This window comes from Eutrigla gurnardus (assembly GCF_963514095.1).
Source record: "Eutrigla gurnardus genome assembly, chromosome: 8".
Taxonomy (NCBI): domain Eukaryota; kingdom Metazoa; phylum Chordata; class Actinopteri; order Perciformes; family Triglidae; genus Eutrigla; species Eutrigla gurnardus.
In genome coordinates this window covers 29,025,002-29,039,240 of record NC_139922.1, presented here as the reverse complement: position 1 = coordinate 29,039,240, position 14,239 = coordinate 29,025,002, and the positions used below count along the sequence as shown (strand labels likewise).

The window sequence follows — 14,239 nt, the reverse complement described above, 5'->3', positions numbered from 1 at the left end:
TCCTGTTTGGAATGCGAGCGCGAGGCGCCAGTGTTGACATTAGCAGAGAGAGAGCTGTACACGTCCATGCAGTAAAGTCTATACACTTTAAAAGGAAATAACTTCCCAAAGGTTCGTTTTTTATTGTTTTACTGCGGTTTATCATGTCAACACCTGCTGTTACAGCTAAGATATTTACCTGATGTGGCTCTTTATTTAGGAGTACATTACTCTCTTTCTTTCTAACGCTTATGGAGCAATTGCAGCTGTACAATTTTCTGTGGGATTAAAAGTTAAAGGTTTTCTGATTAGTAAGTTCATTAAGTAAAATGTATTTATAAAGCACATTTAAATCCCAAGTGCCATACATAAAAAAAAAGCAGATAAAAGAACACACACACCTATATCCACACTAATTTGAATAAAATAAGACAAAACATGAGAACATTCCATAACAATATCGGTCATAAAAGGGCAGGAACAATCCAGGAAGAAGAGTTTTTTAGCCTAGATTTACTAGTGGTTCACTGCATTATGAATAGATGTCATGCATGCTTATTATTACACCACCTGCTGTTATGATGTGTTTTTTTAGGTGAAATAGGACATGGCTGCTGATGTGGGAGCAAAAAGTCAGCTGGAGGCGGTGAGCTTCACCACGTCGGTATCCAGCCCTCTCAGCAGCAGCAGCATGCCTCTTCAAACCAATACAAGCTGCTGTGATGTCCAGCACGTCACCACACATGACCAGGGTCACAAGGTCGAGGAGGACGACTCACGCCGCGCCGCCACGTTGCCCCTCGGCTGGATCAGAGAGGCTAAGCGGCGGAAAACGGGCAAGACGGCGGGCAAAGTGGACATCTACATCACAAGGTGGCTCATTGAAATCCTGTCAAGCGTGTAATAAAAAAAAAACGTAAGTGCTTTTGAGCAGATCCAGTCATAATTAATGTTTTCCCTCTCTCTCTCTCTCTCTAAGTCCCCGAGGGCAGAAGTTCCGCTCGAGAGCATCCCTGCACGCTTTCCTCCTCAAAGATGGAGACGGGAACTTGGACGTAAACCGGTTCGATTTCACCACCTCAGACGATGACGTCATCGTCGATGCCGCATCACGGTTCACCCGAGTGAAACGGGGCAGGAGAGAGAAAAGACAGCAGCATCCACCTCCAGATGAATCTACAAGAGAAGCTTCCTCCCTCACAAGTGTTGCTGAAGACAGAGACGTGAAGTGTTGCATTGGAGCTGCACCTTCAACCCCAGAGGATGATGGGAAACTGCAGAGGAGCCCTCAGAGGGCCGGACAGCTGAGAGAGAAGCTGCTCAGACTGGCTCCTTCCTGTAAACAACAACAACAACAAAACACTCTCACCATTCACAAGGACGAAGAGGGGCCGCCTCCCGTCCCGACTCTGAGCGCTCCACCCGCCACTGAGAGCGAGGACAAGCGAGGCGGAGGTGAGACACAGATCTACAGCGAAGGTGGCGACGAGCCCGATTCTGAACCGGAGGCTGACGCCGACAGACGCCAGGGTGAGGAAGAGGAGGTGTTGTTGCCAGTCAGCTGTTCCCAGAATAGTAAGTGTGATCTTCGTCTGACTGACAGCCTGCATAAGCAGCAGCATATTTTGATTTCACTTTTTCACATTTCCTTTATCACTTGTGAATCCTATGGAAGCCCAATTGTAAGTAAGTTAACTATATATATATATAAATGTCTCCTGTCTGCCTAGAGTCTAAGAGCGTGGGCGACAAGAGGAAAACAAGCCCTTACTTCAGCAGGAAACCGCCCAGAGACGGTAACGTTAAAGCAAGCTTGCGTTGATTTGTGTACTCTAACATTTAAGGTGACATGTACGTCGTTTGTGTGCAGGCCTGACTCCGCCCAGGAGGAAGGCCTTCAGGAAGTGGACGCCCCCCCGCTCGCCCTACAACCTCGTACAGGAAACGCTGTTCCACGACCCCTGGAAGCTCCTGGTGGCCACTGTTTTCCTGAATAAGACCAGCGGTAAGATCCCACATGCACACAGTCCACATCCACTACCAACCACTACTCAATCCCTTTATCTGTAATCATACAGGCAAGGTGGCCATACCAGTACTGTGGCACTTCTTTGAGCGCTACCCGTCTGCAGAGGCGACCCGCCAGGCCGACTGGAAGCCTCTGTCTGACCTCATGAAGCCGCTCGGCCTCTACGAGCTCCGAGCCAAAACACTCATACGCTTCTCAGGTGAATGTGCTCCTGTTTTATATGTGGATACGAGTATTCAAACCTAGTGTTCACAAGCATAATGAGTCTCTCTTTCCAAGGCTAGTATAGCGATTAAAGGTGCAGTGTGTAGGATTTTTAGTGACATCTAGTGGTGAGGTTGCAGATTGCATCGAACTGAATATTCCTCTGGCTTGTCTGAGAACTATGGAGCCACTTAAGACATTTGAAAATTGGATAAGGCCCCGATCTAGAGCCGGCGTTTGGTTCGACTCCCTACGTATATACCAAGGGCTCCTTGTCAGCAAAGGAACACAACAATTCTTAGTTTCAGGTGATTATGCACTAACGGACACAGAGTTTAATAGATTCCCTAAATCCTACACACCTTTAAGGAGTTTAAAAAATATTGACTTTTCTTCTAATAAATGTGTAGAATTTAGGTTTGAGAACCATTAAAGGTTTCTAGTAGTTAAAGAAGAAGTTTTTTTAACATACCGTACCATGCAGGTAGAATCAGGTAAAAACTCCTGTACAACAGATCCCGAGTCAGCAGCCGAGAACCATGACAAGATCAAGACATAAAAAAAAGGTGGTCTTGAGTCAGGTATCGATCGCAGCCCTGGATTACAGTATTTATACAGTATGACTGCATTTTTAACATCTTGTGATTTTAGTCATGAAGCTTTTGGAATCCCTTCCCTCCCGTGTAGATGAATATCTAACCAAACAGTGGCGTTACCCCGTGGAGTTGCACGGCATCGGGAAATACGGCAACGACTCGTACCGGATCTTCTGTGTGGGAGAGTGGAGGGAGGTGAGTCTCACCCCCCCCCCCCCCCCACCCAATTTAGTCCTGCTATGTTCATTAACTGATCATCTCATTGCCGTTCTTTGTGTCAACAAGGTGAAACCCGAAGACCACATGTTGAATAAATACCACGCCTGGCTGTGGGAGAACCACGAAGCTCTGGGGATCTGAACCACCGAGGGAACTGCAAGGAAGCAAGAAAATACAGTGTTTAGTCGTCGTGTTGTGATGAACTTTTAAAACGATGCATCCATTTTAAAGAGTTTAATCACTGTGTAAATAAAGTGTTTTAAGGGGTTTAAAAGTCCTCCGACTGCTCGTCTTTACCACGTCTTTAAAAGCGAGGGCATCTTAATAATAATAATAATAATAACTTTATTTATATAGCACCTTTAAAAACAGGGTTTACAAAGTGCTTTGACAAGCAGAGCAGAGACGATTAACATTTGAGGTCATGTCAGACAGAGACGATCAAAAACAAAAAGACATGGAAATAGTTCATTAAGATAAATAAAAGCAATAAAAAGAAGTCATAAAAATAAAAAGAAAACACAGATAAAATACGGTAAAATAGATAAATAAAATAATGTGCAAACTAGAACGTCCAGATAAAAAAAGGAAAATAAAAAAGGGAGGAGACGACATCACAAGAAGGCAAGTCTGTAAAAGTGAGTTTTAAGAAGTGATTTAAAAGGAAGTCACAGAGTCCGCAAGCCTTATCTCCTCCGGTAGGTCGTTCCAAAGTCAAGGGGCTCTGATGGAAAAGGCCCGGTCACCCTTAGATTTTAGTCTCGACTTTGGAACAGCCAGGAGGCCCCCACCCGAGGATCTAAGGCTGCGGACTGGCTCGTATGGTGTCAGCATTTCTGTTATATAGGCTGGGCCCAGACCAAGACGAGCTTTAAAAGTGATCAGTAAAATCTTAAAATCAATTCTAAAACAGACAGGGAGCCAATGAAGGGAAGCTAAGACTGGGGTGATGTGATCTCGTCTGTTAAAACCAGTGAGAAGCCTAGCTGCTGCGTTTTGGACCAGTTGGAGGCGGGAGACGGACTTTTGTTTTGTGCCAGAAAGGAGGGAGTTACAATAGTCGAGTCTAGAGAAAATTAATGCATGAATAACTGTTTCCAGATCAGATTGAGAAAGGATGGGTTTGATTTTGGAAATAGTTCTGAATTGGAAGTAGCAGGACTGGATTACTGATTTAATATGTTGGTCAAAAGTGAGGCTTGAGTCAAAAATGACACCCAGGTTTCTGGCAGAGAGCTTAATATTGGTGGCAAGTGGTCCAAGGGTATGAGTAATGGGGGTGGTGTCTGTGTTTGGGGGACTGAACAAGATTATTTCTGATTTTGATTTGTTAAGCAGTAGAACATTTTGTGCCATCCAACAGTTAATATCATCTAGACAGTCTAAAACAGCAGCTAGGCTTTTTGGGTCGTGCGGTCTCAGCGGAAGGTATAACTGTGTGTCGTCTGCGTAGCAGTGAAAAGAGACGTTGTGCCGCTGGATGATCTGACCCAGCGGGAGCATATAAATAGAAAATAAAATCGGGCCTAAAATTGAGCCTAAATCTAAATCTTCTAACCGTGTCTGCCGACAGACAGCTCAGTATATCTAAATGTTAAATCTATAACTCAATGTTAAATTTAAATCTAAATGTTAAATCTATAACTCAATGTTAAATTTAAATCTAAATCTAAATGTTTATGTGGGTCCGGGCGTAGCGCAGGAGAATCGGAGTCACAGCTGCCACCACGGCCGGAGTGGGACTCATTTTCAGCCCTGGAGTTTCATACCTCAGACCGGCCCACTTTAGATCACGACCTATTAGGCTGTATTAAAATAATGTAATTATAACTTTACATGTTAAGCATACAATAGCGCACTGTTCTCTAAAGCCTTGTAATTCCGTGTATTTTCACACAGCCTTGGGGGCACAAGTGCCCATTGTTCGGCCGTGTTCAGCTGTCTGTTTCCCGGCTGGTTTGCGTGCGGCGCGTCTTGGCGTTTCGCGTTCGACGGAGAGTCCGCCTGTGTGGACTCTTGTGGACCTGGGCGGGCCGGTGTTTGACCGATGTCCGCGGGCTTTTCAGCCAGCTCTGAGGGTGATAGTCCCGACAGTTCGGCTGGGTTCTTGTGTCTATTTACCTGCGGGAATCCCCGCGACGCATACACGTGATACCCACTCCACTCAGTGCCATGACTGAACACCGGCACAAAAATCAATAAAAATAATAATTGAACACCGGCCCTCGCGGCCCAAAAGTCAGACCGGCCCACCGGGAATTGTCCCGGTCCTCCCGATTAGCCACTCCGGGCCTGGCTGCCACACTCCGTGACACCGATGCCTCGCTGAGGCCGGTGCCGTCCCCCACCACCTCCGGGAAGCTTCCCACTGCGTAAAAACGCAGCGCAGCCAGGAGCTGAGCCTCCGGGCTAAGGGCAAACATTGCAGCGGGTTGCTCTCTGGATGTGTGGAGACACCAGAAAGATCAGCCGTTGGATCTCCGCACGGGGCAGCCGGTACTTTGCCTCACCAGCCCGGTCTGACAGCACGTCCAGTGGGGAGAATTGCTGACGCACGTATGCATTTCTGTAAAGCGTCTGGCTTCACGCACGGCGACGCTGTTGGTTCGCAGCGAGAATGTGCTGTATTGCAGCCAGCGTGTTTCTCACACGCGCGGACTTTGGCTTTTTTTACTTTGTTTTTTATGTAGACCGACTATAAACTCATATATGCAGATGTGTGTGGAAGACTTAAACGTGTTGTTCAATAAAAGTTGTTTTTCTTCTCTAGCCTTATATTACGTTTCCTTCTTAGTGAAATATCTTCTTAAGCTAAGAGCGACTCTGGGAAACACAGCATTCTTAAGGGCGCTCCTGAGCAGATCTTAGCACTTTAAGAGCTTCTTAACGAATCTGGGAAACGCGGCCATTGTTGAGGAACGTTTTCAAAAAACAAACAAACAAAGAAAAAATGGGCATGAACTTCAAAGTCCAAGGGTGGGGTGGGGGGGAATAATCGGTTCGATTACTGAGCGTCATTACTTTGTGACGTGGCATGCCTTTGATGGAATGCTTACGTCACTGACATCAAAGCCAGTTCCAGCTCGCTCAGTAATCGGTTCGATTACTGAGCGTCATTTGTGACGTGGCATGCCTTTGATGGAATGCTTACGTCACTGACATCAAAGCCAGTTCCAGCTCGCCTGTCTATAAAGCAAAGTTCTGACAAGCAGAGACACACTGAATAGCTAATCCAGTTCTCCAGTTCTCTTCACATCCACACTAATCCTCACAGCAAAATGCCCATCCTAATCCTCGGTTTAGTTGCGGGCACGTTAGTCACCAAAGCCATGAGGAAACTCTTCGACAGATACGTGGGTCAAGAAGACAGGGTCACAGGACCCGCAGCGTTTTCTGCACCCGAGGCTGCAGAAACCGTGGCTCCTCAAGAAGACAGGGTCACAGGACCCGCAGCATTTTCTGCACCCGAGGCTGCAGAAACCGTGGCTCCTCAAGAAGACAGGGTCACAGGACCCGCAGCATTTTCTGCACCCGAGGCTGCAGAAACCGTGGCTCCTCAAGAAGACAGGGTCACAGGACCCGCAGCATTTTCTGCACCCGAGGCTGCAGAAACCGCGGCTCCTCAAGAAGACAGTGATAGCGATGAAGAAACACACACCGCTGCCACAGGACCTGCAGTGTTTTCTGCATCCGCGCCTGACCCAGAATTCCACACAAGAACGGAAGAAATCAGCGCCAGGAAACTCTGTTACGAGAAGTTTCAATCAACTGATCCCTGCAGGAACATCTGCAGGTTCCCTGCGGGACAGAACAATGGTTGCATGAATGCAGTATTACAAGCTGCACTCAACCCGAAAGTGGTGCGGGACAAACAGCGACAGCCAGAGTCTCTGACACCGTTTGCAACAACACCACTGTACGCCGGACTCTTTCTAGAAGCTCTCCAAAACCCAGGTAGGGACTTCTATCTGCCGGGACTCGCTCTGGTCCTGCAGGAACTATCCGATACAATCCCGTTACAGCACAGCGACCCACGGAGTGTATTACAGCACCAGTTGGTGTGGTTAAATGAATGTGGGGTGTCGACAAAGGTCCGGGTGACGGAAACAAGCAACTGTGGAAGATGTGGATGCACCAGGTTCAACAGCTTAGACCTGGGCAGCATTTATGATTTACCCACACCAAGTGGATTCTGCAGCACGACTGCAACTCTGCTCAAACGTGTCTTTGAGCTCCAGCGAGTGCAGTTCAACCAAGAAGCCTGTTCTACATGCGGCTCCAGAGTAGAGAAACGTACAGTTTGTGAAGACGCGGACATCGTGACCCTCTACGTGCCTCCAGGCGGAGCCCCCGTCGCTCCGTCTAAGTTCATAGAGATTCCAGTGGATGCAGACTGTGTACAGTTATACTCCCTGTCCTCTGTCAGAGCCTTGTCAACGGCCACATGTGGTCCTATCTGTTCTCCGAGTATCATCACATCACCGTCAAGGTGGACAATGACTGCATCACAGTTTCATGAGGAGACCAGCCAACTGACATCGACAGACACGGGACCATTTACCTCTATGTAAAGCTTGAAAGGCACTGCTAAAGACCCTGCCAAGCCTTCTCTTCATGGGTTTTCTCCGGGTACTCCGGTTTCCCCAAAATATGCACACACAAAAAAAATTAATAATAATAATAATAATAATAAAAAAAAAATAATAATAATAATAATAACAATAATAATAATAATAATAAGTATTGATCAGTCCCTTGCACTCCACGTGCGCCGGGGTTCTGGTGGGGCGCCGTTGCAAAAGAGGGTCAACTCCCCCTCCGCCACCAACAAATTTATGTATAAATCACAAAATGCATTTGTGAATCCTTCTCTGTGCATTCACTATTAATGAGACTGAACTGACCCCATAGAGTTCTGCCCTCTGTCATCAACGGACACGGGACGGTTTTACCTCTATGACAAGAAAGCTGCCTGCCTCCTTCTCTTCGTGGGTTTCCTCCAGGTGCTCTGGTTTCCCTACACGCAAAATATGCACAAAAAAAAAAAAAGAATTAAGGCTGCGAGCAGCATTAAATTGGCCCTCAGACTCCACGCACGCCAGGGTTGTGGTGGGGCACCGTTGCAGCCCACCAGGCGGTTATGCCAGCTCAGGTGAGGGTCCAGCAGCAGGTTTCTGCACGAGTCTCACCAGGAGTTCTGCCATCTGTCAAGACGGTTTACCTCTATGACAAGAGGTGCAGGCGCTCTTAAGCTGCCTGCCTCCTTCTCTTCGTGGGTTTCCTCCGGGTGCTCCGGTTTCCCCACACGCAAAATATGCAAAAAAAAAAGAAAAGAATTAAGGCTGCGAGCAGCATTGAATTGGCCCTCAGACTCCACGCACGCCAGGGTTGTGGTGGGGCACCGTTGCAGACCACCAGGCGGTTATGCCAGCTCAGGTGAGTGCGGGTCCAGCAGCAGGTTTCTGCACGAGTCTCACCAGGAGTTCTGCCATCTGTCATCAACAGACACGGGACGATTTACCTCTATGACAAGAGGTGCAGGCGCTCTTAAGCTGCCTGCCTCCTTCTCTCCGTGGGTTTCCTCCGGGTGCTCCGGTTTCCCCACAAGCAAAATTTGCGCACCAAAAAAAAAAAATGTAATGGGCCCACGCACTCCGTGCATGTAGAGCCTGTTGTTTGGTCTGTTCTCTGAAGCAGGATTTGTGCTTAGCGAGGTAACTTAAGCGTTAACTCTGGGTTTTACTGTCCTACGACGCTGGTTCAATTCTTACCGGGGTAGATCCCCATAGAGTTCTGCCCTCTGTCATCAACGGACACGGGACGGTTTTACCTCTATGACAAGAAAGCTGCCTGCCTCCTTCTCTTCGTGGGTTTCCTCCAGGTGCTCTGGTTTCCCTACACGCAAAATATGCACAAAAAAAAAAAAAAGAATTAAGGCTGCGAGCAGCATTAAATTGGCCCTCAGACTCCACGCACGCCAGGGTTGTGGTGGGGCACCGTTGCAGCCCACCAGGCGGTTATGCCAGCTCAGGTGAGGGTCCAGCAGCAGGTTTCTGCACGAGTCTCACCAGGAGTTCTGCCATCTGTCAAGACTGTTTACCTCTATGACAAGAGGTGCAGGCGCTCTTAAGCTGCCTGCCTCCTTCTCTTCGTGGGTTTCCTCCGGGTGCTCCGGTTTCCCCACACGCAAAATATGCAAAAAAAAAAGAAAAGAATTAAGGCTGCGAGCAGCATTGAATTGGCCCTCAGACTCCACGCACGCCAGGGTTGTGGTGGGGCACCGTTGCAGACCACCAGGCGGTTATGCCAGCTCAGGTGAGTGCGGGTCCAGCAGCAGGTTTCTGCACGAGTCTCACCAGGAGTTCTGCCATCTGTCATCAACAGACACGGGACGATTTACCTCTATGACAAGAGGTGCAGGCGCTCTTAAGCTGCCTGCCTCCTTCTCTCCGTGGGTTTCCTCCGGGTGCTCCGGTTTCCCCACAAGCAAAATTTGCGCACCAAAAAAAAAAAATGTAATGGGCCCACGCACTCCGTGCATGTAGAGCCTGTTGTTTGGTCTGTTCTCTGAAGCAGGATTTGTGCTTAGCGAGGTAACTTAAGCGTTAACTCTGGGTTTTACTGTCCTACGACGCTGGTTCAATTCTTACCGGGGTAGATCCCCATAGAGTTCTGCCCTCTGTCATCAACGGACACGGGACGGTTTTACCTCTATGACAAGAAAGCTGCCTGCCTCCTTCTCTTCGTGGGTTTCCTCCAGGTGCTCTGGTTTCCCTACACGCAAAATATGCACAAAAAAAAAAAAAAAGAATTAAGGCTGCGAGCAGCATTGAATTGGCCCTCAGACTCCACGCACGCCAGGGTTGTGGTGGGGCACCGTTGCAGCCCACCAGGCGGTTATGCCAGCTCAGGTGAGGGTCCAGCAGCAGGTTTCTGCACGAGTCTCACCAGGAGTTCTGCCATCTGTCAAGACGGTTTACCTCTATGACAAGAGGTGCAGGCGCTCTTAAAGGAAAACACCACCGCATTTCCATACTGAACTATGTTCTGCTCTGATCTTAGACGAGGTGGTACATACCTCCCTCTCCTCTGTGCGTGCACTCAATGGCTCTTGCGCGCAGCGCTAATTTGCTAGCATGTAGCTTGTCCTTAGGATCCAAAGGGGGGTGAAGTTAGAAGCGACCAAGCACTTCCACGTTGTCCCTATTTAAATACCGTTACGTGAGTAGTTACACGACCCAAGTTTGGTTACACAAAATGAAACATGCCAATTTTTCTAAGCGGATAACAAGGATAACTATATAGTATGGCGCAATAACAACTGGAAGCACTTCGACGTCGGCGTAGTAATATCATCACTCAAAACATGACGGGACTATATACCTTCTGCTTGTTTTCACAACCCTGTACGATGCACGTTATAACCACGATGTTTGATTGTTCACAAACTATCTTACTACAACCTGATGCTTCCTCAACTGTGCACAAACTACTACAGGTAGTGCAGGCGACGGCGTGCAGGTCACGTAGGTTCTATTGACGGAAGTAAGAGGGGGAGCGGAGTGATGATATTACTGCGCCGACGTCGAAGTGCTTCCAGTTGTTATTCCGCCATACATTATATAGTTATCCTTGTTATCCGCTTAGAAAAATTGGCATGTTTCATTTTGTGTAACCAAACTTGGGTCGTGTAACTACTCACGTAACCGTATTTAAATAGGGACAACGTGGAAGTGCTTGGTCGCTTCTAACTTCACCCCCCTTTGGATCCTAAGGACAAGCTACATGCTAGCAAATTAGCGCTGCGCGGAGTGCGCGCAAGAGCCATTGAGTGCACGCACAGAGGAGAGGGAGGTATGTACCACCTCGTGTAAGATCAGAGCAGAACATAGTTCAGTATGTAAATGCGGTGGTGTTTACCTTTAAGCTGCCTGCCTCCTTCTCTTCGTGGGTTTCCTCCGGGTGCTCCGGTTTCCCCACACGCAAAATATGCAAAAAAAAAAAAGAATTAAGGCTGCGAGCAGCATTGAATTGGCCCTCAGACTCCACGCACGCCAGGGTTGTGGTGGGGCACCGTTGCAGCCCACCAGGCGGTTATGCCAGCTCAGGTGAGTGCGGGTCCAGCAGCAGGTTTCTGCACGAGTCTCACCAGGAGTTCTGCCATCTGTCATCAACAGACACGGGACGATTTACCTCTATGACAAGAGGTGCAGGCGCTCTTAAGCTGCCTGCCTCCTTCTCTCCGTGGGTTTCCTCCGGGTGCTCCGGTTTCCCCACAAGCAAAATTTGCGCACCAAAAAAAAAAAATGTAATGGGCCCACGCACTCCGTGCATGTAGAGCCTGTTGTTTGGTCTGTTCTCTGAAGCAGGATTTGTGCTTAGCGAGGTAACTTAAGCGTTAACTCTGGGTTTTACTGTCCTACGACGCTGGTTCAATTCTTACCGGGGTAGATCCCCATAGAGTTCTGCCCTCTGTCATCAACGGACACGGGACGGTTTTACCTCTATGACAAGAAAGCTGCCTGCCTCCTTCTCTTCGTGGGTTTCCTCCAGGTGCTCTGGTTTCCCTACACGCAAAATATGCACAAAAAAAAAAAAAAGAATTAAGGCTGCGAGCAGCATTGAATTGGCCCTCAGACTCCACGCACGCCAGGGTTGTGGTGGGGCACCGTTGCAGCCCACCAGGCGGTTATGCCAGCTCAGGTGAGGGTCCAGCAGCAGGTTTCTGCACGAGTCTCACCAGGAGTTCTGCCATCTGTCAAGACGGTTTACCTCTATGACAAGAGGTGCAGGCGCTCTTAAAGGAAAACACCACCGCATTTCCATACTGAACTATGTTCTGCTCTGATCTTAGACGAGGTGGTACATACCTCCCTCTCCTCTGTGCGTGCACTCAATGGCTCTTGCGCGCAGCGCTAATTTGCTAGCATGTAGCTTGTCCTTAGGATCCAAAGGGGGGTGAAGTTAGAAGCGACCAAGCACTTCCACGTTGTCCCTATTTAAATACCGTTACATGAGTAGTTACACGACCCAAGTTTGGTTACACAAAATGAAACATGCCAATTTTTCTAAGCGGATAACAAGGATAACTATATAGTATGGCGCAATAACAACTGGAAGCACTTCGACGTCGGCGTAGTAATATCATCACTCAAAACATGACGGGACTATATACCTTCTGCTTGTTTTCACAACCCTGTACGATGCACGTTATAACCACGATGTTTGATTGTTCACAAACTATCTTACTACAACCTGATGCTTCCTCAACTGTGCACAAACTACTACAGGTAGTGCAGGCGACGGCGTGCAGGTCACGTAGGTTCTATTGACGGAAGTAAGAGGGGGAGCGGAGTGATGATATTACTGCGCCGACGTCGAAGTGCTTCCAGTTGTTATTCCGCCATACATTATATAGTTATCCTTGTTATCCGCTTAGAAAAATTGGCATGTTTCATTTTGTGTAACCAAACTTGGGTCGTGTAACTACTCACGTAACCGTATTTAAATAGGGACAACGTGGAAGTGCTTGGTCGCTTCTAACTTCACCCCCCTTTGGATCCTAAGGACAAGCTACATGCTAGCAAATTAGCGCTGCGCGGAGTGCGCGCAAGAGCCATTGAGTGCACGCACAGAGGAGAGGGAGGTATGTACCACCTCGTGTAAGATCAGAGCAGAACATAGTTCAGTATGTAAATGCGGTGGTGTTTTCCTTTAAGCTGCCTGCCTCCTTCTCTTCGTGGGTTTCCTCCGGGTGCTCCGGTTTCCCCACACGCAAAATATGCAAAAAAAAAAAAAAAGAATTAAGGCTGCGAGCAGCATTGAATTGGCCCTCAGACTCCACGCACGCCAGGGTTGTGGTGGGGCACCGTTGCAGCCCACCAGGCGGTTATGCCAGCTCAGGTGAGTGCGGGTCCAGCAGCAGGTTTCTGCACGAGTCTCACCAGGAGTTCTGCCATCTGTCATCAACAGACACGGGACGATTTACCTCTATGACAAGAGGTGCAGGCGCTCTTAAGCTGCCTCCCTCCTTCTCTCCGTGGGTTTCCTCCGGGTGCTCCGGTTTCCCCACAAGCAAAATTTGCACACCAAAAAAAAAAAATGTAATGGGCCCACGCACTCCGTGCATGTAGAGCCTGTTGTTTGGTCTGTTCTCTGAAGCAGGATTTGTGCTTAGCGAGGTAACTTAAGCGTTAACTCTGGGTTTTACTGTCCTACGACGCTGGTTCAATTCTTACCGGGCTAGATCCCCATGGTAACTTACACTGTGGAGCTAACCTGCTCCGGAGCAGGTTATGTTCCTGATAAGTGATCAACGTGGAGAAACACACTGCTGACTGACCAATCAGCTCTCTTGGTGCGCAGATTAAAAAAAAAGAAGCTAGGTGGATCGTGAGAGGGTCTCTTATATGGGGTGCCGAATGTAAAAATTCAGTCACACTTTTCTAGCTGATATATTTGGAATATTTAGCTCACTTTCTCTAGCTCACATCTTCTAATATAGCCTCAGCCAAAATCTTCGCGACGCGAACCTGACAATGAATGGGAAGCGTGGAAATAACGCTGCCTGTCGACACTTGCCCCGGCCTCCATTAGAGACCGGCCGTTATTTACCTCCGCCGGCCAATGTTAGAGACTGGCCGGTAATACAAGGCAAGCCAGTATTAGAGGATTCACGGTAATGCCTGTGTGTTTTAACGGACTTCAGCATGAGCGCATCAGTAATCCCATCTCATGTAGTTCCTATGAAGAGCTAGTGCAATTCAAGCTAATTATATTATATATTATATTATATTATATTACAGATTTTTTTTAATTATTTTTTTTACAGAGAAATGTGTTTGTGAAAATTATCAACTAGTATGGTTTATCTAAGCAACTAGTATAGGGTTTATCTAGGTAAACCAGGCAAAAACACATGGTACCCATGAGAGCCACAAGCGCGTGTGCTGTGCAGTTGCTGATTTAGAGTACTGGCACCTTTTTTATTACAATTCAAGCACTGCGCGGAACTGCGAGGCGATGACGCCATACAGGGACGAGAACAAGAGGGCAACCCCCCCCCTCCCCGGAGCTGTCATGGTAGAGTCCGGATGATGCTGCCATACGTTTGAGGTTCTTCCCCCTCAGTGTGTGTGTGTGTGTGTGTGTGTGTGTGTGTGTGTGTGTGTGTGTGTGTGTGTGTGTGTGTGTGTGTGTGTGTGTGTGTGTG

General features: G+C 48.1%; 1 protein-coding gene across 1 annotated transcript; it reads left to right on the top strand.

The window, feature by feature from the left end:
* Nucleotides 1-11: 11 nt before the first annotated feature.
* mbd4 (methyl-CpG binding domain protein 4) lies at nucleotides 12-3,344 on the top strand. The gene is made up of 8 exons (XM_084014668.1): nucleotides 12-111; nucleotides 575-852; nucleotides 959-1,554; nucleotides 1,710-1,775; nucleotides 1,850-1,984; nucleotides 2,058-2,207; nucleotides 2,900-3,003; nucleotides 3,094-3,344. The coding sequence occupies exons 2-8, from the start codon at nucleotides 587-589 to the stop codon at nucleotides 3,166-3,168; spliced, it is 1,392 nt and encodes a 463-aa protein (XP_083870794.1). The 5' UTR covers nucleotides 12-111; nucleotides 575-586; the 3' UTR covers nucleotides 3,169-3,344.
* Nucleotides 3,345-14,239: the final 10,895 nt, after the last annotated feature.